At 43.8% G+C, this 25,444-nt stretch overlaps 1 protein-coding gene and 1 long non-coding RNA gene across 4 annotated transcripts in view; one reads left to right on the top strand and one right to left on the bottom strand.

The window, feature by feature from the left end:
- Window positions 1-23,961, bottom strand: part of LOC116709349 (uncharacterized) — a 36,852-nt gene extending 12,891 nt beyond the window's left edge. For all 3 annotated transcript variants that reach the window (XR_004336849.1, XR_004336851.1, XR_004336850.1), the window contains exons 1-3: window positions 23,410-23,961; window positions 22,622-22,748; window positions 12,662-12,802 (exon numbers count right to left, since the gene is read on the bottom strand). This is a non-coding gene — a long non-coding RNA (uncharacterized LOC116709349). The remainder of the gene's footprint in view (window positions 1-12,661; window positions 12,803-22,621; window positions 22,749-23,409) is intronic.
- On the top strand, window positions 609-24,405 carry LOC116709348 (uncharacterized protein C14orf132). The gene is made up of 2 exons (XM_032547824.1): window positions 609-876; window positions 23,802-24,405. Exons 1-2 carry the CDS (start codon window positions 850-852, stop codon window positions 24,036-24,038), a joined length of 264 nt encoding a protein of 87 aa, XP_032403715.1. The 5' UTR covers window positions 609-849; the 3' UTR covers window positions 24,039-24,405.
- The last annotated feature ends 1,039 nt before the right edge of the window (window positions 24,406-25,444 follow it).

Genomic DNA, 25,444 nt, shown 5'->3' with positions numbered 1-25,444 from the left:
TTTTTGGTCCTGTTAGACGATTTGTCCTGAATTGTCCAGAAAACTGAGCCAATTGGACCAATAAACCTTCTGCTTCCTCCTCTGGCCCGTCTGTCGCCTCCCCTGTGAGTCCAGCTACAGGCCGCCTGGTTACAGTCAGGAAAATGTGTCAAACCACTGGAAGAAAGATTTAACACATGCAGGAGGCGTAGGAGAGGAAGACAGAACAGATCCGGTTCCTTTAAATGGGTCGAAGCGATCCAGAAAAACTGTTACTGCTCTTTTGAATTGGACCTCAGGAACGTCTGCATGGCGGCAGCAGCAGCGATCCACTGAAGTCATTCTGAAGAAAATTAATAGGTTGGTATTTTCATTTTATTTTATTTTTTATTTGGGAAAAAGCTGCTGCTGGAAAACAATAAATTTTAATGTTTTATTTCACACATGTTGATTAGAGGAATATGGATGAATTGTTATGAGGAACCAGAGAGAGAGAGAGAGGAGGACTCACACCTCCTCTGTTATGATGTGACAGCCTTCCTCCTCCTCCTCCTCCTCCTCCTCCTCCTCCTCCTCCCCTCCTCCTCCTCCTCCTCCTCCTCCTCCTCCTCCTCCTCCTCCTCCTCCTCCTCCTCCTCCTCCTCCGTGTCTCTCCCACATCTCTCCATCACTCCGTGTGCTTCGCCTCTCCTCCTCTTCCTCGGGGTTTCCTCCTCAGACCCAGCACCATGTTTCTGACGTGAGGTCGGTCGGTGTGTTTTCGGACCTGCTGGATGCTGTGAGCGGCGGGAAGCGGAGCCAGACTCTCATCCTTCACTGAGTGCCTTTGTTCGGAGCAGCAGCAGCAGCAGCAGCAGCAGCAGCAGCAGCATGGATCTGTCCTTCATGGCCGCGCAGGTCGGTGGCTGTTCTGAACTTTCCTTTAATTAGTCAGCTCTCTGATTGAATGGGTGTGGCTGGTCAGCAGGTCAGAGCGCGCGCACTTTACCAGCCTTCCGGTTTTCATCCCGCTCAGCTCAGACGGAAACAGTTCGTCTATTAATAACACCGGTATTATTTTTGCTATTTTTATAATATTGAGAGCAGATTCCTCTGAAAGTTCATCAGGTTTCTGTTCGCTTCGGTTCAGACAAAATATTTCTGAGGAGCAGCAGCATTTTAATACTGTCTAATGTTCCTGTTTCTTCTTCTGAGGGGGTAATTAGGCTAAATCATATCACCGTAATTGGTGCGAAAATAATAATTCCTGCTTTGTATAATAATGCTATTCATGTTGCATCTTGTTTGGAGGAAGATGAGGAGCTTCTGCTGCGCTGACGTTTCTAAACCACCGTGTCAGTTTGTTTCCTTTTCATGAAATCCCTCAGAAAGTGTCAGAGGAAACAGTTTTTTTTTCAGTTTGATTCCCCTTCCTCACCTGTTGCTGCACACTGTCAGTCAGCTGACCCAAATAAAGCCCCTCCATGTTTCCTCTTTTGGTTACATGAAAAGCAGATATGGATGTTCAGAAATATTTAGTTGAGAAAAACAAACTTTAATGATGCAGAAACTAGAGCACCTTCCATCTGAATACATATATATATATATATATATATATATATATATATATATATGTATATATATATATATATATACATATATATATATACATATATATATATATATGTATATATATAGGTATATATATATATATATAAAAAAAAATTCCCTTCTCACCCACCGCGGGTGGTTCTTATCCTCTGAGCTCGGGTCCTCTACCAGAGGCCTGGGAGCTTGAGGGTTCTGCGCAGTATCTTGGCTGTGCCAAGGATTGCACATTTCTGCACTGAGATGTCTGATGTTGTTCCTGGGATCTGTTGTAGCCATTGGTCCAGTTTGGGGGTGACTGCCCCGAGGGCCCCGATGACCACAGGCACCACTGTGGTCTTCACCTTCCAGGCCCTCTCCAGTTCCTCCCTGAGGCCCTGGTATTTCTCTAGTTTCTCGTGCTCCTTTTTCCTGATGTTGTAGTCGCTTGGTATTGCTACATCTATCACAACGGCTTTCCTCTGTTGTTTATCCACTACGACAATGTCTGGTTGGTTCGCCATTACCATTTTGTCTGTCTGGATCTGGAAGTCCCACAGGATCTTAGCTCTGGCGTTCTCCGCCACCTTTGGGGGTGTTTCCCACTTTGATATATATATATATATATATATATATATATATATATATATATATATATATATATATATACTGTATATGTCATAATTTTGCAGCTTTTCCTTTGTCAGAACTGCAGCTCTCAATAACTCTGGTAGAAATTCACCAAATAATTGATCCATGTTTTCTTTGTTTTGCTACATAAATCTTTGAAAACAATATTCTGGTTTGTCTTCTGCAGGTTTTGTTTTAGCATTTAAAGTTTAATTGAAGCCACAGAAACTCATTCATTTAGCTCAGACACAGAGAAAAGCTGAAATATGTTCAAACATGCAGGCAGCTACAACTACAGGCTGACTACCAGAGCAGATAGCTTCACTAATTACGCACTGAAAAATATTCTACAGTTACAACTACTACAAAATTATTGAGAATTTAATTTAATCTCTGTTTTAAAAGCAAAATATCAAAGGTTTGAGATATTAAACTTTTAAAATTCAATATCTTGAACCTGACATATTTCTTCTTTAAGGTTTGTCTGCCTCTCCTACCGGGTCGTTTCTGTTTTCAGGTTTGTTTCCATTAGTGCCTGGTTTCATCCTCCGTCCTGCCAGCGGTTTGCTTCGCTCCAGACTTTCTCCATGCAGCTATTAAGGAGCTCATTGCATTATGTTTTTCTGCTCAGGGCTTCTCCTCCATGGGCTGCCACCTTATCGTGGTGGAGGGGTTTGAGTGTCCCAATGATCCTAGGAGCTATGCTGTCTGGGGCTTCATGCCCCTGGTAGGGTCACCCAAGGCAGACAGGTCCTAGGTGAGAGACCAGACAAAGAGCAGCCCAAAGACCCCAATGATGAAGGAAAACTTTGGACTTGGTGTTCCCTCGCCCGGACGCGGGTCACCGGGGCCCCACTCTGGAGCCAGGCCTGGAGGGGGGGCACGATGGCGAGCGTCTGGTGGCCGGGCTTTTACCCATGGAGCCCGGCCGGGCTCAGCCCGAAGAGGAAACATGGGCCCCCCCTCCCATGGGCCCACCACCCGTGGGAGGGGCCAAAGGGGTCGGGTGCAGTGTGGGATGGGTGGCAGCAGAGGGAGGGGACCCTGGCGGTCCGATCCTCGGTTGCAGAAACTGGCTCTTGGGACGTGGAATGTCACCTCTCTGGTGGGGAAGGAGCCGGAGCTAGTGCGTGAGGTCGAGAGGTTCCGGCTAGAAATAGTCGGTCTCACCTCGACGCACGGCTCTGGTTCTGGAACCAGTCTCCTTGAGAGGGGCTGGACATACTTCCACTCTGGAGTTGCCCAAGGTGAGAGGCGTCGGGCAGGAGTGGGCATACTTGTTGCTCCCCATCTCGGCGCCTGTACGTTGGGGTTTACCCCGGTGAACGAGAGGGTAGCATCCCTCCGCCTACGGGTGGGGGGACGGGTTCTGACTGTCGTTTGTGCTTACGGGCCGAACGACAGTTCAGATTACCCACCCTTTTTGGAGTCCTTAGAGGGGGTACTGGAGAGTGCTCCTCCTGGGGACTCCCTTGTTCTGCTGGGGGACTTCAACGCTCACGTGGGCAATGACAGTGAGACCTGGAGGGGCGTGGTTGGGAGGAACGGCCCGCCCGACCTGAACTCGAGCGGTGTTCTGTTGCTGGACTTCTGTGCTCGCCATGGATTGTCCATAACGAACACCATGTTCAAGCATAAGGGTGTCCATATGTGCACTTGGCACCAGGACACCCTAGGCCGCAGTTCGATGATCGACTTTGTCATCGTTTCATCGGATCTGCGGCCGTATGTCTTGGACACTCGGGTGAAGAGAGGTGCGGAGCTGTCCACTGACCACTACCTGGTGGTGAGTTGGCTCCGGTGGTGGGGGCGAAAGCCGGTCAGACCTGGCAGGCCCAAACGTGTTGTGAGGGTCTGCTGGGAACGTCTGGCGGAATCCCCTGTGAGACGGAGCTTTAACTCCCATCTCCGGCAAAACTTCGAACACGTCCCGGGGGAGGTGGGGGACATGGAGTCTGAGTGGACCGTGTTCCGTGCCTCCATTGTCGAGGCGGCCGATCGGAGCTGTGGCCGCAAGGTTGTCGGTGCCTGTCGCGGCGGCAACCCTCGAACCCGCTGGTGGACACCTTCGGTGAGGGATGCCGTCAGGCTGAAGAAGGAGTCCTATCGGGCCTTTTTGGCCTGTGGGACTCCGGAAGCAGCTGATGGGTACCGGCGGGCGAAGCGGCATGCGGCTCGGGCGGTTGCTGAGGCAAAAACCCGGGCGTGGGAGGAGTTTGGAGAGGCCATGGAGAAAGACTTCCGTACGGCTTCGAGGCGATTCTGGTCCACCATCCGGCGTCTCAGGGGGGGGAAGCGGTGCAGCACCAACACTGTTTATAGTGGGGATGGTGTGCTGCTGACCTCTACTCGGGACGTTGTGGGCCGGTGGGCAGAGTACTTCGAAGACCTCCTCAATCCCACCAACATGCCTTCCACTGAGGAAGCGGAGCCTGGGGACTCTGGGTTGGGCTCTCCAATCTCTGGGGACGAGGTCGCCGAGGTGGTTAAAAAGCTCCTCGGTGGCAGGGCCCCGGGGGTGGATGAGATCCGCCCGGAGTTCCTTAAGGCTCTGGATGTTGTAGGGTTGTGTTGGTTGACGCGACTCTGCAATGTCGCATGGACATCGGGGGCAGTTCCCCTGGATTGGCAGACTGGGGTGGTGGTCCCCCTGTTCAAAAAGGGGGACCGGAGGGTGTGCTCCAATTATAGAGGGGTCACACTCTTAAGCCTCCCTGGCAAGGTCTATTCAGGGGTCCTGGAGAGGAGGGTCCGTCGGATAGTCGAACCTCGGATTCAGGAAGAGCAGTGTGGTTTTCGTCCTGGTCGTGGAACGCTGGACCAGCTCTACACCCTCGGCAGGGTCCTGGAGGGTGCATGGGAGTTCGCCCAACCAGTCTACATGTGTTTTGTGGACCTGGAGAAGGCGTTCGACCGTGTCCCTCGGGGAGCCCTGTGGGGGGTTCTCCGGGAGTATGGGGTACCGGGCCCTTTGATACGGGCTGTCAGGTCCCTGTATGACCGGTGTCAGAGTCTGGTCCGCATTGCCGGCAGTAAGTCGGGCTCGTTTCCGGTGAGAGTTGGACTCCGCCAGGGCTGCCCTTTGTCACCGATTCTGTTCATCACTTTCATGGACAGAATTTCTAGGCGCAGCCAAGGTGTTGAGGGGATCCGATTTGGTGGCCTTAGGATCTCATCTCTGCTTTTTGCAGACGATGTGGTCCTTTTGGCTTCATCAGATCGTGATCTGCAGCTCTCGCTGGAGCGGTTCGCAGCCGAGTGTGACGCGGCCGGGATGAGGATCAGTGCCTCCAAATCCGAGGCCATGGTCTTGAGCCGGAAAAGGGTAGAGTGCCTTCTCCGGGTCAGGGGGGGTGTCCTGCCCCAAGTGGAGGAGTTTAAGTATCTCGGGATCTTGTTCACGAATGGGGGAAGAAGGGAGCGGGAGATCGACAGGCGGATTGGCGCAGCGTCTGCTGTCAAGCGGGCGCTGTACCGGTCCGTCGTGGTGAAGAGAGAGCTGAGCCAAAAAGCGAAGCTCTCGATTTACCGGTCGATCTACGTTCCCACCCTCATCTATGGTCATGAGCTTTGGGTCATGACCGAAAGAACGAGATCGCGGATACAAGCGGCCGAAATGGGTTTTCTCCGTAGGGTGGCTGGGCTCTCCCTTAGAGATAGGGTGAGAAGCTCAGTCATCCGGGAGGGACTCAGAGTAGAGCCGCTGCTCCTTCACATCGAGAGGAGCCAGTTGAGGTGGCTCGGGCATCTGGTCAGGATGCCTCCTAGACGCCTCCCTGGTGAGGTGTTCCGGGCACGTCCCACCGGGAGGAGGCCCCGGGGAAGACCCAGGACACGCTGGAGGGACTATGTCTCTCGGCTGGCCTGGGAACGCCTCGGGATTCCCCCGGAGGAGCTAGAAGAAGTGGCTGGGGAGAGGGAAGTCTGGGCCTCCCTTCTGAAGCTGCTACCCCCGCGACCCGACCCCGGATAAGCGGAAGAAGATGGATGGATGGATGGATGGATGGATGCTCAGGGCTTTTCTGAAGGGCCACACGCTCAGAAATCTTTCCTTAAATCAAGGCCGTCTAAATGGAAATGCATCGGGGCGTGGGCTCATCTGAGAACAGAGATGTTCTGCTGGAAGCAGGAAGCCACAGGAAGGAGAGCTGGGTAAACACTTTGCTTCCTGCACGAAGGACAGAGACTCTCTCATGAAAACCTTGAGAAACATTTGAACAAATATAACTTTCAGTCATGTTCTCTTGGATAATTTAAACAGAAACAGGTGAATCTGAAACCTGCAGGCAACCAAAACAAGATGGAGGTGTTAATCAATCATGACTGATTATTTGTTTTCCATGAAGAACTAAAGGAAACAAACAGACTCATCTGCAGATATAGTTGCTCTTGAATTGAAAATCAACAAAACATTGTAACTTTTTGACAGTTAGAAAGGTGAAAAGTTTTAAATAATGAAAAATAAAGACTTGCAGAGTCAGGAAGGCAGCAGGACATGGAGCTGGTGGGAACAGAATAAACAAAACAGAACCAGGAGCTTAAATACTGAACCAGGATGGAGTCTGACAGGAACCACACCGCAAATATCTCAGTACACTTGGAATAAGACAAAACTAACTTACAGGTAACTTTTCAGCAAGAAGTGGGAGCTTTTCTAAAGTCAATAATCCCTTAATACTGACTAACAAGTTCTAGTTTCACTGGGAGATTATTTCACCTACAACATGGCAAAATGTTTTGGTACAAGTGAAATAATCTTCCAGTGGAACTTTGTCATTTTGAGAGAGCCAGACTTTCAGAGGATAACAGGAAGGCTATAAGTCTATACAGATGATTAAAGGACATCCTCTTATAATACACTTCTTAACATTCTTACAGATGGATCAAAATCAGAGCAAAGATCATTTCTTTCATTTTATGTTATTTTTTAAAGGATCATAGTTTATTCACTAATTTTACACAGAAGGAATTTAAAGATGATATTAAATTACAACATAAAATTATGTTTAGCTGCAAACAGAACCACAGTGTAGTTGCTCAACAAACTGAAGCATTTATTATTGCAACCCAAACAGCTGATTAAATGCTGACTGCAGCTGGTAGCAGAGGAAGCTGTTTGTTTTTTACCTCTGGATGAACTTAAACACACAAATAATATTATTTTCCTTCCATAGCTCTGTAGTTTTCAAAAATGAGGCATCAGATTTACTGAAGGTCCAAACTGCTTCACAGCTGGTCGCTGCTGCGGCTCATTAAAGATGAAACCTCAGTGGCCAAAAGCAGAAGAGTTCAAAACCAGTTCAGCTTCCCTTACCTGGAGGTGAGCGCCTCCTTTTCCTGTTTTGATTTCTCATCGTTTAAATGTTAAAGACTCGGCTGGCTCTGCGCTGCTCCTCTTCTCTGTTTTATGAGCCACTTCTGAAAAATCATTCTGATTTTATGCACAGGAGTTTTCTGACTCTAGAAGCGTGATTGTACATGTTTCCCCTGAATATAACGCAGAAATCAAACCGATCTAAGCTTCAGATCTCTGCAGTCTGACGACATGCAGAGGTTTCCTCTCTGACATGAAATCAGACTAAATCTGATGTCTTCCTTCAGTGTTTCCACATATTATTCCTGTTCTGTGAGGTGAACCGTCTTTCCTGCATCATGATGCTGCCACCGCCATGCAGTTGTTCTCAGGCTGTTAGCTTCTCTCTTCTTCCTCATTATAGCCAAATATTTCAAACTTAGCCTCATCAAACCACAGGACGAATCGGTAAACAGATTTTTTACGGTTCTTTGGGAGTTCTGGCCTCTTCCTGTCTGATTGGCTTTTCTGCTCATTTTAGTCTAAAACCCTTTTTGCTGATTAACCTTCTGATCATCTCTGGACACAGAACTGAACTGGATGGTTTGATTGTTGGACATTTCTGGTTAAACTTGAATATAATTGTTTAGATGAACAGAAGCTTCAGGTTTTCTGCAGCTTTTCTCCTCCTGGTATCTTTGCTGATTCCTCTGGATTTTGCCACACAAGGACAGTTTGAGGGATTACCTTAAAATTTAGCTAAAGGTGCATTTTTCTCAGATTTAGTAAGAAAAGAAAAGTTTTCAACTTTATCATGAATAAAAAACATATTGTTGAATTTCCCAGCAGTTTCTAATTTTGTAATAATTTTCTGGTAGATTTCTGGTTTGGATATTCAGTTTTCAGCTGAATCCTTGGTGGTTTCTTAGTTTATGATTTTTTTTCTGCTCATTTCATTTTGTTTCTGTATCTGTTCACCTGATCTTGATGCCTATTTGATTTGTTTACATCACAATGAAAAAAAAAACAATCAAAAAAGCCAAAAATCAAAATTCAGAGATGAGAAATGACGACTTTAACTGGAGGATGTTTCCTTCCTGGCGGCCCAGAAAATTTCACCGCTTTTTTTGACATTGAAATAATTTCTTTGCTGAGGGGTTTTATGCCCAGACGTCACTTTGAAAAAAAGAGTTTCTGCCTTAACTTCTTTTATTGATTTTCTTCCTGCTAGTAATGAAGAACCAGATCATTACTGCTGTGGTTTACTCCAGCTTCCAGTACATTTAAATCTATTTGAAATGAAAATCTCTTTTTTGACAATAATCATGCAGTTAAAGTTGGGAGCATGCATCATGTGCGTCCTGCTGCAGACCAAAGCTGACTGTTGTTTGGCTCTTTTATCACAGAAACTTGGGGAAATACTGTTTGTACAATATGTTTGTGTAATAATTTTCCTTTGGTATTAATGCCTCAGTAGTTAAAAATAAAAGGCGTCATTCATTAGGCTGTAAGCTGCGCTGTGAAACGAGGCCTGATGGGTGACAGTCACTGCGGATGCTCAGCTGAACCCAACAAGGCAAATTATTCTTTATCTTTCACTTAGACTTCATCCTCTGGGGATGAAGACTTTAATGTTTCTGTTCTGTCTGCTGCCTTTTGTAAAGCTGCTTGACCTCTGAGTGTATGCTGAAGTCAGATGGATGCAGAAATGGTAGAAACAGAAACAGGAGACAAACCGTCACCGGATCTGAGTCCAGCAGAGAAGCTTTAGGATTCGGTGAAACGGGATTTTAACTCTAAATTCAATCTGAGGTTAACATTTCATCCTCAGCAGCTTCCACGCATTAAAGCTTCGACTCACAATCTATTTATCAAAACCGTAAAATAAATGGTTCTGTGAGCTTCTGTTATCTCTGTGTAAAGTGCAGAGCCTTTGACTGGATGGAGACGGGAGCTTCGTGTTTCAGACCTAGTGAAGGTTAACTCTGGTGTGTTCTGGACGGGACTCGTTTCCATTCTGGGTTCCTGCCAGACTCAGCCTGGCGGTGTTTCCTGTCCAGATCAGGCTGCCTGGCAGCTCTGGACGTCTGCTTGTTTCTCACACAATGTGAGACATCCATCAGCATCTTGTCACTTCCAGTCATGTGAAGAAATCAGGACACTCCATTACATATTCAGAACTTTCTGAGAAAATGTTCACATAATACATATTTTTTTAATTACAGTTAAACACCCAAACTATTTATTTCATTAGGTAAATGACCAGAAACGTCTGTATTGTAAGATGAAAAGGTTCCTTTGGATCCATGTCTTGGTCCAGTTGGGTCTCAGTGGATTTACTGCCGTGTTTCGGATCATCGTCCTGTTACAGGACCCAGTTCTGGTTCTGATTTTATTTTTACAGATGGTTTCACATTTTCCTCACCTTCTCTCTGATTCCCAGCAGACAGTGACCCAACCATGACACTTCCACTTCCATGCTTCAATGCTAACTCCTGGAAGGCAGTGTGTGGTCGGGGCCCGATGTGTCCTCTGTTCTGGTGTCCAAATAATCCAAATAATTCAGGTTTAGGCTAAACAGCCTAAACCTGTTTTTAGGTTTAGGCTTACGCGGACCAAACCAGTAGACACCGTTTGGTTTTAGACAAAACCGTCATCATCTGCTCCACCTCCAGCTGCTGTGGTTCTGAGTCAAACCAACCTGTTCCCCTCCTGGCCTGTGGGGGCGCTGCACCAAGAACCACTGAAGGAAACCACACAAAAACCTCTGAAGACACTGAGAGCAACTTCCTTCTTCGCCTCCATTTTGCTTCCAAAACAAAATGGAGGCGTCAGATTTCAGCGGTTGAAGGGCTAGGTTAAAGACCATGCGCCATTTCTGCTGCTAGCGCTAGGCTAGCACGTTTGGCTGTATTTACCCAGAATGCCCTGCACTGTAGTCCACTTTCTGCTTTTGGAGCAGGTCTCCGGTCTGCTTCACATATTCAAACTGAACCAGAGTTCACTTCAGCCGAACCCAGACCGAGGTTTAGAGGACCAGAGTTTGGTTCTTTAGTCGGTTACGTCTCCCCGCCTCCCCAAACAAACCGGACTCTCTAGACAAACGGACTGGAGTCGGATTAATGCTTAGATCAATGTGAGCTACAGTCACTGACAGGATTGTGCATTTCTTCTGGGGTCAAGGAAAGCAGACAAGAGTAAATGGAGGATTATGGAGGTGATGCTTGTTTCCATCTGAACTTCCAGCTAACTTTGGGAACCCTGAGGGGGAACTGGCAAGACCACTTTGTGTTTTCTACTTTGATGCCAACTTTCATCTTGAAACAGAAAGTCCTTGAGGGCCGGTGCCAGCTGAGTAGATGATTAAAGGTAGTGAGACACAGAGACAGGCTGCAGGCTCAATAAGATTTGTTTGTGCACCACTGCCGCCTCGTATGAAGGCAGAATACAGAAAAGCGAGTTCAGTAGTTCACAAATGAGATTATTTTCTCGCTAAGCAGTCTTTCTGAAAGATCAGCCGGGCTAAAGCCTAAATCATGACCGCCTTTGTTCTCGGCTGCAGAAAAATATTGAATTACATAATCACGTTATCTTCTCACAATGTGTTTATGCCTCGACTGACCCCTTTAAAGACCTCCTGGTCCCGGTAATTGGAGGTTATTTGAAGAGAGCAATAATGGAGCTGCAGCCTTTTCATCTTTAGGAGTTCATTTCCCCTCAGGCCAGCGTTCGCTACAAACATCTTTTTATGAAAGCTGTTGTCTTGACAAACTTAACATCCACCCTGATTTTCAAGTCGTCTTCCTCTTTTATGACCCTGAAGAGCTTCAGGCTGAGAAAACATCCGTGTATGCCAAAGGAGAGCGAGATCGTCACTGAAAAGGCAGAGAACAACCCTGAGAGTGACCGAAGAGGAAAACATGCAGCCGTTGTTGTGCTGCTTCACTTCATGACCAGTTACAAACTGGATCCCAGTGCTCCCAGTCCGTGCTTGGCCTTCCATTCAGTCCCGTGTTTTTAAATTCCCAAACAGACGATGGAGCGTCTGCTAATGAAAGTTTTCCCGCTTCGTTTCGTCTGAATCCGTCTGGGGATAAATGAGTCGGTTTCTTCTGAAAATAACCAGCAGGTTTTCCGTCTGCAGTGTTGATCCGGGCCTCAGAGCCGCTCTGCCTCCAGGAACGGGTCATGTTAGGCTTCCTGTTTCACGTCGCTACTGAAACGTCCGGTTCACCATCGCTCTGTTGGAATGCTTCATTTTTTACAATCTTCTAACACAGTACTTCACCATGTAGGGTTCAGAGGTCATGGACGTCCAGCTTGACCTTTACAACCTGAAGTCATTTCATGTTGCTGTCCTTCATAATTCTTGAATGATTTGCTTGTTGAGCCGTAGCGTTGAGCAACCTGATGGCCGCACATGCAGGCAGAGCCGTCTGAACTGGGATTCAAACCCAACAGTGAGCAGCTGATGCTGACGCCTTCAGGCTGCTGCTTTTACTCAACTAGACGTTTTTTAAAGGGCAGAATTTTAATAATTCATTTTATTTGTTGTTTTGTTTATTTATTTTGGATACTTTCAAACAAGTTCTAGTGTTAAATGTTTGTTAGAAATGAAAGTTTATGGAGAGTTATAGAGATTGTACTTGTATTATTACAGCATTATATTACTTGAAAATGGTCTGAAAACATGATCATTTATCTCAATAACTTTTGAGCTGATTTATTGTTAAAACTTTGAAACAGTTTGTGAAACCTTTAAACTGAAAACTTCTCTGGATTTTCTCCTACAGTCGATGGAAATCTGCCAGGATTTGCTCGCGGTTCATTTGTCTCTGATTCAGGATAACTGATCAGCAGCAGCAGAGTCCAGTTAACGGACCGGAACAGAAACCCTCAGTTTCTCTGCTCTGTGAATTTGGTGGTCAGATTTCTCTGCCAATCTTTTGCACCTCAGTGACTTCGTGTTGCACAAAGTCCTGCGATGATTGAAACGGAGAGCAGAGGAGGAAAGTATGAAGCAGTAACATCTGCTGCAGTCTGCACCATGTTCCCTGTTACACTGGCATTAATATTCTGAATTATGCATAATGATGTGTATAATTTATTATTGACTCATTGAGAGATGATTTTCAGATTTTCTGAAGCTGTTAGTGATCAGATCCTGGAGGTTAGAGGAGCAGAGAGTTTAACCTGTGAGGCTGCAGGTGATTCTGAAGACGCCGTCGTTGATCTTCATCATATTTCCTGACGTCCTCCATGATTACTGATGAACAAGTCAGGCAGATCCAGGCTGTTGTTAGACTCTTCCTCTACTTTCAACATTTCTACGACCTGCAAACAAGATGTCAGAAATCATTTGTTGTAGATCATAAATTTAAACATGCTGTCCATTTTATATATATTTTTATTTCAGTGTAACTTCTTTGTCTTTTGATTGACTCCTGGAGAAAATCCTGCTTTTACAGTCTCAGCGTGACGTTGGGTTTGATGATCAGGACGGTTCCCCAAAGCAGATCAGACAGACGCTTTCCCTCTGATTCCACTTATTTATTACTTCATTTATTTTCAGGGAGCTGATGCTGTGCAGCACTGCACTGCAAAAACACAAAATCTTACCAAGTATTATTGTCTAGTTTCTACAGCAAATATGCCAAAGACTAAAGAGAAATCCTCCAACACTAAAACCTGACGCCTCCATCTTGTTTCCATCTGGTGAAGAAGGAAGTTGCTCTCTTCTTCTTCTTCTTCTTCTTTTTTGTTTTATGGCGGTTGGCAAACAACTTTCAGGTGCATTACCGCCACCTTCTGGACTGGAGTATGAACCAGATGCCTAAACCCTATAATCTCCCTATTAGACCTGTTTTTCTAAGAAACCTAAATACGGAATTAAAAACCACATCTCCAGATGATTTTTGTAGCAGATCTCTAATATTTAATTTAACTTTATTCCTATTTAACTCTTCTACTAATTCCTCTCTTTCTAGATTATATTTATTACATTCCATAAAAATATGTACAACTGTTTCCAACTTTCCACAAAAATTACATAACCCCGTACTATGTTTATTTATTATTTTCAAAGTACTATTTAGCCCTACATGTCCAAATCTTAACCTAGATATAATATCTTCCTCTTGTTTATTCCTATTTTCCTTTCTACACTCCCCCACTTTTTTTTGAATACTATAATAAAACCTTGCCTTCTTTTCACCCTCCCATTGTTCCTGCCACTTCTTCTTGTAATATATTTTACTTATACTCTTTATCTCACTTTTACTATACTTAACTTTCAATTCAATTTCACTTCTCTTACTCGCACTCTTTGCAAATGTATCTGCTAATTCATTTCCAACTATTCCAATATGCGCCGGAATCCAAATAAATTTAACAGTAGATCTATTTATCCCCATTTTATGTATTGATTTATTTATATCTATCAATATGTCTTGTCTTGCTTCCGACTAAGTTGCTCTCAGTGTCTTCAGAGGTTTTTGTGTGGTTTCCTTCAGTGGTTCTTGGTGCAGCGCCCCCACAGGCCAGGAGGGGAACAGGTTGGTTTGACTCAGAGAACCACAGCAGCTGGAGGTGGAGCAGATGATGGAGTTCTGGTTCCAGTGGAACCGGGTTGACTGGAAAACTCTATTGTTCTCTAATGAACCTGTGAGGTTTTCACAGAACAGCTGAGCTGCTGCATTTCTGCTCAGATTAAATTACACCTCTAATTCTGAAGCCAGTCGGTTCCACAGGATTTTATTCAAGGGTGTCAGGGTAAAGCGAGGTCAACACAAATGCATGCCACACTTTTAAGATTTTGTGAAACCTTTAAACTATTCCTATTTTTGCGCGGCAACATGAAGCAGTCTGTCTCATAGTAACAGCTAATTATGTGACATTTTACTGTATTTCAGCCTCAGTAAATTTCTGCCACTTTCACCTGAAAAAGCTTTGAAATATTAGATCTTCCTGCTGGACGGATCCCAGCTGTCACTGAGGGAAAAGCAGCAGAACCGCCACCCTAATGCTCCCTCTTCAGCGCCGCTCTCTCCTCTCTTTCTGTAGTTCTGCTTCTTTCCACCATCAGATTTATAGAAGCTGTTATTTTTCCTAACAGGCTGCAGCTTTTTATGATATTGAACTCAAGACAAATCAGAATGTTCCTCTCATTTCAGGCGCATGCAACTTTAATGCCCATCTGATGAATCAGGCACTTACTGTTGAGTCAGTTACATTACGTATGGAAATCATTGGGAATGGCTGCTGTTATGCATGAGTGGAAGAGGAGTACAGCAGCTTTGATTTTCTTTTTCTACATCTTTAATTTTTTACGATGGCACTCGGAGTTGTGAATCAGTTCACAAGTTGGATTTCAGAGTCCTGCTTGCAGAAGTTATTACGGGTCGAACCGTTGATGTTGCTCTGAGCTTCCCTGAGTAAAGCTTCTCTATAGAAGATTTTAAAACCTTTCAATTGTTTGATTGTTTCTTTCACTGCAAACAGACTCTGTGATGGGATTATGTGTTATTAAACATGATGTTATTATGCTGGCTGCATATTTCGGGGCCTGTTTGTAAGCATTACATAACCCTGCAGCATTAGTTGCTGGAATCTGTTTAACCAGCCAGGTAATGCAAACATATTCATACTCCATTCTAATTTTGAGACAATTTCTCTTCATTAGATTTGAGTTCTGTTTGGCTGCAGCAGAAAAAGCTTCTTGAATAAAATCTGCTTGCCGTAATATGAGGCTGACAGTCTCACCGATCCATTTATTCATATCACAGACTGATGGACAGAAGGCGTGGGGAAATAAACATGAGCCTTGTGTTTTCCTTCTGAATAATCTGTGCACAGATTGGCTGTTTTTGCATTTTGTCACATTTTCTGTAAGCGGCTGTTGGTCCAAACGGTGGCTAACGCTAACACACGGTGATGTCAGCGTCCATCCAGAGGGACGGGCTGCTGGACGCCTCCTGAGATCTGTGCTCTAACTAGGCCAACATGACACACGTGTGACAAATTCATGACACCGACCCGACCGGCCTCGTCCTGCAGGGGAAACACACACAGCCTGAGACAGCGAGCGCTGGAGCGGCCGGCCCACCGATATATCCTCACAGCTGCTGACCAGCTGAAGGTTCTTCACTGAGTCGGTTAAAAAGTTCTGGATGGATTTCAAAGAGTTCACACCTCCTGAACCGTGAAACTACAAACATCCATCTGAAGTGTAGCTGGGCCTTGTCTTCATAAACTGTCTAACTAATCAGAGTCCAGCAGCTCTGGAGGATCTGCAGAGCGCTTCAGCTCAGGTTGATAAGACAAATAAAAGAATCCAGATTTAACCATGCACACCAGGAAGCAATTAAATCATCAGCTGATCAGTGTTAATTCATGGTCACCATGGCAACAACACCGGAAAAGCGAAGAAACGCTATTTCATGGAGGCAGACGTTGATGTGAAGGAGAGAGTCGACAAAATATTATTTTTGGTAGCCATAGAGACGGCGCAACAAATAAAAGTTGCCATCGGTACTTTAGGAGGCGGCTGGCACGCTGGGGTTAAAGGTCATAACACTGCTGCGTTCTGGGGTCAGGACCCGACTCCTGATGGGGGAGCCACCGCCCCCTGCAGGTCATAGAGGAGGAGTGCATCAGATCAGGCCTGAAAACGTTTGAACTTCCTTCCTGATTCTAATATTTGCAAAATCTTCAAACAGATTTTGGAAGTTTGCTGGAAGATTTAAAATTCTGCAGCGAAACGCAAAAAGGTTTCACTGCGGTATTTATATTTATGTTAAGTTACATTTTTTAATATGAAGTGTCCTTATTAAAGCTTTGGCTCAGCAGCAGAAGCATAAATAACTCGGCTGTTTTGAATGATTATGATTAAAGTTTGATTATGGATGGAAATTAAACATGTGAGGAATTATGTTGCAGTTTGTCTTCAGTTCCTGATCTGCCAGTTTCCTGTGTCTCCTCCTCGTTTGCTGAGGGATCAGACTTTCTCCCAACAAGCTTGTTGTTTATAGATCCCAACCTGTGGTTGGAAGGTTTCAGGTTTTGTGCTTCTGTTGCGTTTTTAAATGAAACTCCTGGATTTTATGGCGAACTGGTGAGAAGAAATGGTTCAAATATGGACAAAACCCCCGTATTTCCATCAACCTCATGCAGGCTTCATTTCACAGCAGCTTCCTGTCGGGTATAAATTGAATCCATGTTTAAGTTCCTGTCATCCTCTCAGTTTCTGTTTCCCCCGATCTCGTCGTTTTTCTGTCTAACGGCTGCTGGCTGCCACCGGAGCTCTCCTGGGCCCCCGTGATTAATTATCTCCCCTGGTCGATGTGAGGAGTCCTGCAGGCGCGTCTCACTTTCATTTGCTTACACTAATCCTGGGGCTTTTCAATTACAGCTGCTACAGTTTCTCCTTCATTCCAGAGGGAAGCGTTCAGGAGGCAGGGCATGAATCAATATGATGAGAAAATCAATGTGGTTCATTATCAACATGTCATGAATAAATGCAGGAATCCTTGATGGCTGTTTCTGTGTTAATATCAAAACTGACCTTATTTAATAAGTCAGCTCTTCTTAATGTGAGGATTAAATATTGTATAAAAGTCAGATTTATTTGGTCACATACCATCAGATAATTTGCTGAGCCTGTTTAGGATTTTCTATTGTAAGAAAACTAAAAAAATAAGACAAACATTCAAAGATATCTCAACTATTATTAGTAACAAAAAACCCAATAACAAACATTACTTTTTACTATAGCTCAACCATAAAGATCAAAGATTGTGTTATTATTTCCATCTTTCCATGCATCTGATTAATCAGAAAAATTTGACTTTCATAAATAAAATAGTATCTCAGATTCTGGTCCATTCGATAATAAAGGACAGGAAAAAGTTTCACTGATATTTTTCCCAGATGGAAGTTTGTGCTCATTAAATAAAATCCTTATTAAGGGTTTTTGCAGGCAGTCATGACAGCATGTTGTGTAAATATGCAACGACTGACTTTGCAAGTTGCTGTGGTGGTTGAAAATTATAATTAGGAATGCAAATATTAATATAACCACAGGAGGAAACCTGATGCTGAGGAAGGCAGTAATTAATGGGACATGATATTAAGAGAAGAGCAGCAGATGAATGAAAATCACAATCTGCTTCCAGAACGTCTCTGGTTTGTGAGAACAATTTCCTAAAGACGCTAAACAGAGAAATGTCTGATGATTAAGAAATATGACTGAGGAGAAGAAGACCTGGAGAAAACTCAAGAGCAGACATGATAAAGTCCTGAACGGATCCACTCTGAACGGATCCACTCTGAACGGATCCACTCTGAATGGATCCACTCTGAACGGATCCACTCTGAACAGATCCACTCTGAACGGATCCACTCTGAACAGATCCACTCTGAACGGATCCACTCTGAATGGATCCACTCTGAACAGATCCACTCTGAACGGATCCACTCTGAATGGATCCACTCTGAACAGATCCACTCTGAACGGATCCACTCTGAACGGATCTGGAGTTCATGGAGAATCGTGGTTTCTGGTGTTTCTGTTCATGTAGTTGTGATATTAATGCTGTAATATCAGTTTAAATTACATTTTTCTTCCTCTTCTATCATCAGTGGTGAGCGCTCGTCCACAACGAGCTAATAATAAAGCTAATTTTTCAACTGGTGCTTTATTTAACTTTAAAACCGTTTAGCACTCTTAGCTTCCCTTAAATGTATTTTTCCATATAAATTTTAATCATTTATGGAGGTTTTATAAACTTTTATTTGAATAAAGTTCAACATTTGTGTTGAAGTGTTGTTTATTGACAGACATTTAAATTCATGCTCTTATTTTGAAGTGAAGACTATTCACCCAGTAGAGAAATAAACATAAATACAATATTTAAGAACATTATAGAAGATGTAATTTATAATGTCAAAATGAAACTGGTTCTCCAGGGTTGTGGTATTTTAAGGGCAGATATCATTCGGACTGACGTTAGCTTCTGCTAACAGTGTGTTGTGAAGCGCTTTAGCATTAGCGTAATGTTGATGACGAGCGTTTTAGGATTAGTGCAGCTAACATTTTAGCTCGCGGTTCCCAGCGCAGGATTCCTCCACATGTCTGAGCTTCTGTCTCTAAAGCACCATAAAAATCATCAGTCAGTGAAAATCCTCTCATCTGCTCTGGTTTCCCAGCATGCAGAGCAGGAATCTCAAATCAGATTCCAGTTTTGTCTTTACGTCACTTCAGAACCTCCATTAGATCGCAGCTGAACTGAACCTGCATGTGTCATGGAACCGAACCGAGGCCGAGCTTCAGGTCAGGAACTGATGCTGAACGGATCGGACGGTTTTTACTGGAGTTAAACTGAACGTAAAGTAAATAAAACCTTTAAGCTGCTGGAGAACTGGAGCAGCAGCGAGGCTTGGCTACTGGTTCTGCTTTCAATCCGTCCTGCTGCTTTTCATGTTGAATGTTTGGAACACTCTTTAAATCTTCATGATCATTCTTAGAAGCAGAAATTCAGGTCAGCTTTGCTGCATAATCCAAATCCTCACCCGAGTGTGGAACAGAGGGAAGGAGTGAGCAGCTGAACCGGCGCTGAAGTCCAAACGACCAGGAGGACGGAGACAAACACGGACCGGCAGAACCATCAGGCTGGATGAAGCCGCCGCGCTTCGACCCGAACATGGAGCGCATCATGAGCGCTCCATGTTCGGGTCTCTGGACGGAGACAGGAACAAAGAGCGGCCTGTGTGAACCGTTTAGTAGCTTTCTGAATCAGAAAACAAACTTTAATATTCTCCATGATTAACTGAAACAATAAAATATATTATTAGCCAAATTATCAACCTCCACATTCAGCATTTCAAATGGTTAAGATGACCAAATATAGCTGCATTTTACCCTCCATGTTTTTAAGAAGACCTTTCCATCGTCCTCTCCGCTCTGACCATGAGTCACAATAATGAGACAGGAAATAATTTCAGGTCCAGGTTCAGTCCAGAGAGAAACATGAACCGGAGTTATTGCTCATTCGTGTTATTAGAAAAGTATAATAAGTTTTTCTCCGTCACACCAAACTTCTGTTGCTCTGACAGATTGATCGAGGCGTCAGGAGAAAATCACTCAGGCTGGTCTTGTTCTATTGAGTAATAAGATTTATTTAAAAATGCTGCTGGCCGCTGAGACTGGAGGAAAATCAATGGAGCCGTAAATCTGCCTGGTAACCAGAAGCTTCAACACCTCAGACTGAGAGAAAAGATTTACGACACAAGAAGTTCAACCTTCAACCTCTGCTCACTGAAAGGCCAACTCTGTTGTTTTCCTCATTATATCCCTTTTTTAATGGTTTATATTCTGTTTATCTGCATTGCTGGTCTGTGACGTCATAAACTGCACATTCTGTCGGCTGAAGCCAGTAGATGAAGCTTTATGTTATGAATGTGACCATTTTCTTAGGGCCGACGCTGAAGTGACTGATGGAGGTTTGGAACATGAACGTTTCATCGCTGCGTCTGCATCACAACAGACAAACTTTGCTGAAGTTCAGGCAGACATTTGGGAATCTGTTGTAAACATCCAGCTGCTCTGCTGGAGAGAAAACTGAAGCTAAATCTCATTACCGTCGGTACCGGAGCAGGAAGTGAAGCTACGCAGGTTTCTGCTCTCTGTGGCCACATTAAAGCGTCAGCCAATCAGCAGAGAGCACACTGCTACCAGGTGGCGCCGCTAAAGCTAATCACTGTTGGGTCAAAGCAATGCAGAACACAACAGAACCACTGAGTTCTGGATCGCTGAGACTTCCGCCTTTTCTGTTCGCCTCATGTCATAAAACATTTTAATCCAATTAAAACTGCATAAATATTATCTACATCTGGTCAGAGGTGGATGCATTTACTTTTTTTAATGACTTTTAGGATAATTTTAACTTTTACTTGAGTAATATTTCTGGATTTTCTACCCACTGAATGAAAACAAACATGTTTTAAGCAAAAATTCACCAGACACAATATGAAATAACTGATCATTTGTACTCAATACTCAGCAGACGTTTTACCTAAGTCATTTCCTGGACGTTACTTTCTACTTTTACTTGAGTAAAAATATGTTGAAGTATTTCTACTCGTAATGAGTTTAGGTGTTTAATCCTCTTGCCTGTAGTGCAGAACGCAGCAGGCCGTCTTTCCCTTTTCTTCCACTTGTTGCCCCGGCAACATCTGCGTACAGGAAACGTTTCCCACCAGGACTTCCTCTAAATGTTCTCCAGTAAATTCACTTTCACACAATCTGGTCTCCAGAAATATCAAAGCTGAACAATCAAATATTTATTTAGGTTTTGGGTTTGTTCTCATCCCAGAATCGGCCCAGTTTTATTCAGAGCACTTCCCCTCTGCAGACGGCTCTCTGTGGACAACGAGTTACTAATAAATTAAACATAAATATGAAGAATGGAGACACGGCTGAAAGCATCAGCTGTCTGACGGGGTAAGAAGCAATTGTGACCCTGAGGAGAGGCTCATTGTTACCACTCTGCTCATCGTCTCTGAGCAGATTGAAATATAAAATCAGATTGGCTCCATCCATCAGGCAGATTGATTTATGCTGCAGTGAATAAATATGTTGTTATAAAACAGTTTGAAGATCAGCTGCAGTCTGAGACCCTGAAGGCTGAAAAGTTTAAATGAGTGAGTTCTGAAGCTACTGATTGATTTTTACATTGATGTCTTGATTGAAGAAGATGAAGCTGTATGCTTTTTTTTTCAACGGGGGCATTGGCCCCCCGGCTCCCCCACTGGGGGCCGCCACTGCCCAGGTTGTCCCAAATTGTTTAAAAGTTCATTTTAGTGAATGTAAACTTCTGATCTCATTTAATCTCATCCATAAATCTGTAACTGTGCGTGGTTCAGTTGGTAATCAAGGTATTCTAATCAGGAACTGATCATTTCCCATGATGCTTTGCTGCAGTTTGAAGTCGTCGATCTGAGCTGCCTGCTGTAAATTCAGTTTCTCGATACTCTGAAGCAATGAAATAAGGAGCAATTATTTTATTTTTAACATATTTTTAAGATTCAGGCTGAGTTTTAACATCTTGAGCGTCAGAAAGGTTTTGATTTCGTTGCTGTATTTTCAGTTTGATGTCTTTACTGCCGGCGCTGCGGATCCCCGCTGACCTTGAACGTTGCGTGTCTGTGTGTGTAAGAGGCAGAAATGTTGTGACATGGTGAACTAATCAGCACTTCCTGAGCCTGAGTGAGGAGCCGAGCTTCTTCCTGTCTGCCTCCATCAGGCTCATCAGAGCAGCAGCTTTCTCTTCGTCTGTAACATCGGAATATTTTCTAACCATAAAACTTTCTTAGAATACAAACTTTTCATCAGCTTTAATTAAAACAACTAAAAATAAAAGGTTAAAGTGAATGACAATATGTCTAATAAATAAGTTTCCCTGTTTGCTTTGAACACCTGAATTAAAATAAATGAATAACCAGATATATTGGGAATCATCTCTAAATTAATTTTTATTTGAGTTAGGGGAAATGAGAGGTTTGTCTGAGTTTAAATCTCAGTTTTACATGAAACTTTAGTTTCCAGGTTTGATAATCAGAGTTTTAGGTTTTTTATTCTCGTTTTGTCACATTAAAAAATAATTTTAAAAGTTTTTTTTTTTTTAGAGCCAGGATCAAATTCAACCCAGAATACTTTTAAAACTGATAAATAATTATTTCCAGTATGCTCATATAAAATATGAAGAGAAGGAAAAAACAGCCAAGCCAGATTTAGAAATAAAAAAATTACGTTTTTTTCAGCAGTAAATGATTTTAAGTTTAATTTTCTACAGCAAATTGAAATAGTTCAGGATTAAATTTGGGGATTAAATTAGATTTTTACTCACCAGTATCTGTTTGTCTGATATAAATTAAGCTCCTTTTCTTTAAAAGCCTGTTTATATTTATAACAGGGTAAATAAATATGATATAGATTATTTTTCTAAACAGTATAAAGCAACTTTTTGTTGTTTTTTGGGTGATAAATTCAATATTAAATCATTAAAAGGTTAACAACACAAAACAAACTGTAAAACCTGAAGGACACAGAAAGATGAAACCTTGTTTCTTTACTCCAACATGTTTTCTTCTTCTCACCTGGATGTCGAGGTTTCGGCTGGTTTTGGTGCCTTGCTCAGTTTTCCATAAATCCTCTCTGTTCTGTCGCCTTTCTGACGCAACAGGAAATCTGTTTTATCCCTCCGTCGTTTCATCGGAGCTTTAACTGGATAATAAAAACAAGAAGCTGTTGAGTTTTACCTGCTGGCTGCATGATGGACGTCTGTTTAAAGTGATACATAAATGAGAAAATAATTCAGACACACGGTTAAAGATTAGATTGGAAGAAATCTCCAGGAGTGTAAAGTTTAAGTGATGAGCTCAGACCCGGTTCTGAGCAGAACATCAGAACCTGGTTCTGCTCTGCTGCTTCTGAGTGAAAATCTCAGAGGAAACATTTTTCATTTCTTTCTCCATCAGATGTTTTACATCCTGCTTGGCTGAAATTACTTTCTGTTTTCCTTTCACACTTCAGCGCTCGCATCACAAACAGCATTTTGATTAATTGAAGTGAGCGACCGTCCATGGCTGAAGAAATCAGACCGTTCCAAAGTGAAAACGGTTATTTAGAAGAAACCATGACACAGTTTGACAATATAGAGATGTTCTACCAAAGAAAAGGTTTGGTAAACCTCTAACTTATTATTAATGCTAGAAGCGTTAAGTGAGTGGAGCTGGAGAAAAACGTCATCCGGTTGTCAGCTGGTTGCTGATTGGTGCGGCCGGTTCCTCCTCCTCCATCCCTGCACTCAGTGCCAGATGGTCCATCAGATCTGGCCTGTTTGCTGATCTAAGAGCTACAAACACAGAGATGTAAACAGGCTCACCTGGCTGGAGGTGTTCCTGCTCCGCAGCTTCTCCGCTCCTGGTTTCTGTCTGTCCGGTCCTGCAGGCGAAACAATCCCCAGTAAAACCGTCTCTGCTGAGTAAACAGCTACTTCCTGTTAAAAGTCTGCTAAACCTTTTGTGGTTTTCATTTTGGGTTCAGAATGAATGATCAGTGTTACACAAACTATCTGTGTTTCCATTACAAACTTTGCCAATTTTCTGCTAAGGTGTGAAAAGCCTGAGTGGCTTTGAGAGGCAGAGCTAACAGATCATCTTCAATAAAAGCTATGTGGAAAAATCAAACTTAATTTGATATATTTTACTGGTTCTGCTGTGTTTCATAAAGACTTTGCCTAAAATCTAATCGAGTTGAATCTTTTTGTGCTTCCAGATCCCAGTCATGACTGGGGCCTTCATGGACTCCTCACCCAACGACGACTACAGCGGCGAGCATTCGCTCTTCAACTCTTCGGCGAGCGTCAACGCGGCGGCCTCGGCCGCCTCGGTGCACGGCCAGCCGGACGAGCAGCAGTCCATGTCCAGCGACGCCATCTGGCTGTGGATCGCCATCATTGCGACTATAGGGAACATCGTGGTGGTGGGCGTCGTCTACGCCTGCACCTTCTGATAGACGAGCTGCTCCAACTCTACAGTCATCCAGACGGTTTTTATGTGTGGAAACATAACGAGGCTCTGCAGAACCAACATCCTCCATGTCTGAACTGACCTTCCTCTGCTTCTCACCGGGTTTGTTTAGCTGTTTTAGATCCGCTGACGTTCCAGAGGTCTGATACGTGACAGTGATGTGTTGACCTCCAGCTTTCTTCGTTGAACAGGAAGGCTGGTTTTTCTCAACGAGTCTCTTTAGCTGAAGATGTTTATGTTTAAGAAGATGGTTATTAACTTTATGTTTCTTTGTCCTGTTAGTTATTTTACTTAAATGTATTTTGTGTGTTTTTTCCTGAATAGCAGCTTTCTAGTTACTAGAAAAAGATTAAATTTTGTCCAAATTCTGGTTAAATCTTAAGCATCCATGAAACAACCAGAACCCCGTGGAAACGGGTCTGGACTAACCCAGTGTTTCTCCAGGAGGACGAGATGCTGGACACTGAATGAGCTTCCTGTCGGCGCTGAGCTGCTGCTCCACATTTCAGAACCTAAAGCTGTTCTCCTGATGGCCCGGTCGACCCGGTTCTATAGGAACCAAAACTCCAGCATCTGCTCCTCCTCCAGCTGCTGTGGTTCTGTTTGGCGTTCACATATGAATTTGAACCGAACCAGAGTTCACTTTAACCAAACCAGACCGAGGCTTGGAGGACCAGAGGTCAAAGGTCGATTAGCGTTCAGACCTCTCCAACCGGACTGGACTTTCTACGTAAACGGACTGCAGTCGGGTTAAAGTGGACTGAACCGGACTGGAAGGAGCCCAGGCTTGGAACTCAAGCTGATCCAGAACCTTCTGGAGGTTCTGGACTCCTGCGAACATCACTGGGTTCTGGAGGCTGAGCGGCAGGATCCAGCCGATCAGGGCAGCAGGAAGGTCATGTTTCCATGTCAACAGGACTGGATCCAGCAGCAGGGCGACCAGCTGATTTCTAACACTTCTGACCGAGAGGAGAGAAAAATACCAACTAAAAACCCAACAGAACATGTTTGTCCACTGCCAGCTGAAATACTGAAGCATCCGTCACTTTACAGCCATGAGCATCCATAAATAAGAATATTTCACTACGGTTTTTAGTTAAAATTTGCAGTTTTAGGTGAAAAATAATTAGGAGCACAAGTCAAACTAAAATCTTTGAAACTAGTTTTTACTAAATGATGTTAGAAATGTGTTGAACTGAAGAGACATGAAGAAGGAAGAAGGGAAATGAATTACAGCGTATTTAATGTAAAACTGAAATAAAACCAGATGTTTAAGGAAAACCTTTCTCCATGTCAGGACTTGGTTCTGACTTGTTGCAGATTAAATGTGTTTTTGAGATTCACCTCTGACTTCACTGGAGCCTGACTGAGTAAAACTGGGTCAGAGCA

The sequence above is a fragment of the Xiphophorus hellerii genome, chromosome 19, assembly GCF_003331165.1.
Source record: "Xiphophorus hellerii strain 12219 chromosome 19, Xiphophorus_hellerii-4.1, whole genome shotgun sequence".
Taxonomy (NCBI): domain Eukaryota; kingdom Metazoa; phylum Chordata; class Actinopteri; order Cyprinodontiformes; family Poeciliidae; genus Xiphophorus; species Xiphophorus hellerii.
Note: the sequence above shows the minus strand (reverse complement) of the source record. Positions and strands in the feature narration are given on the sequence as shown.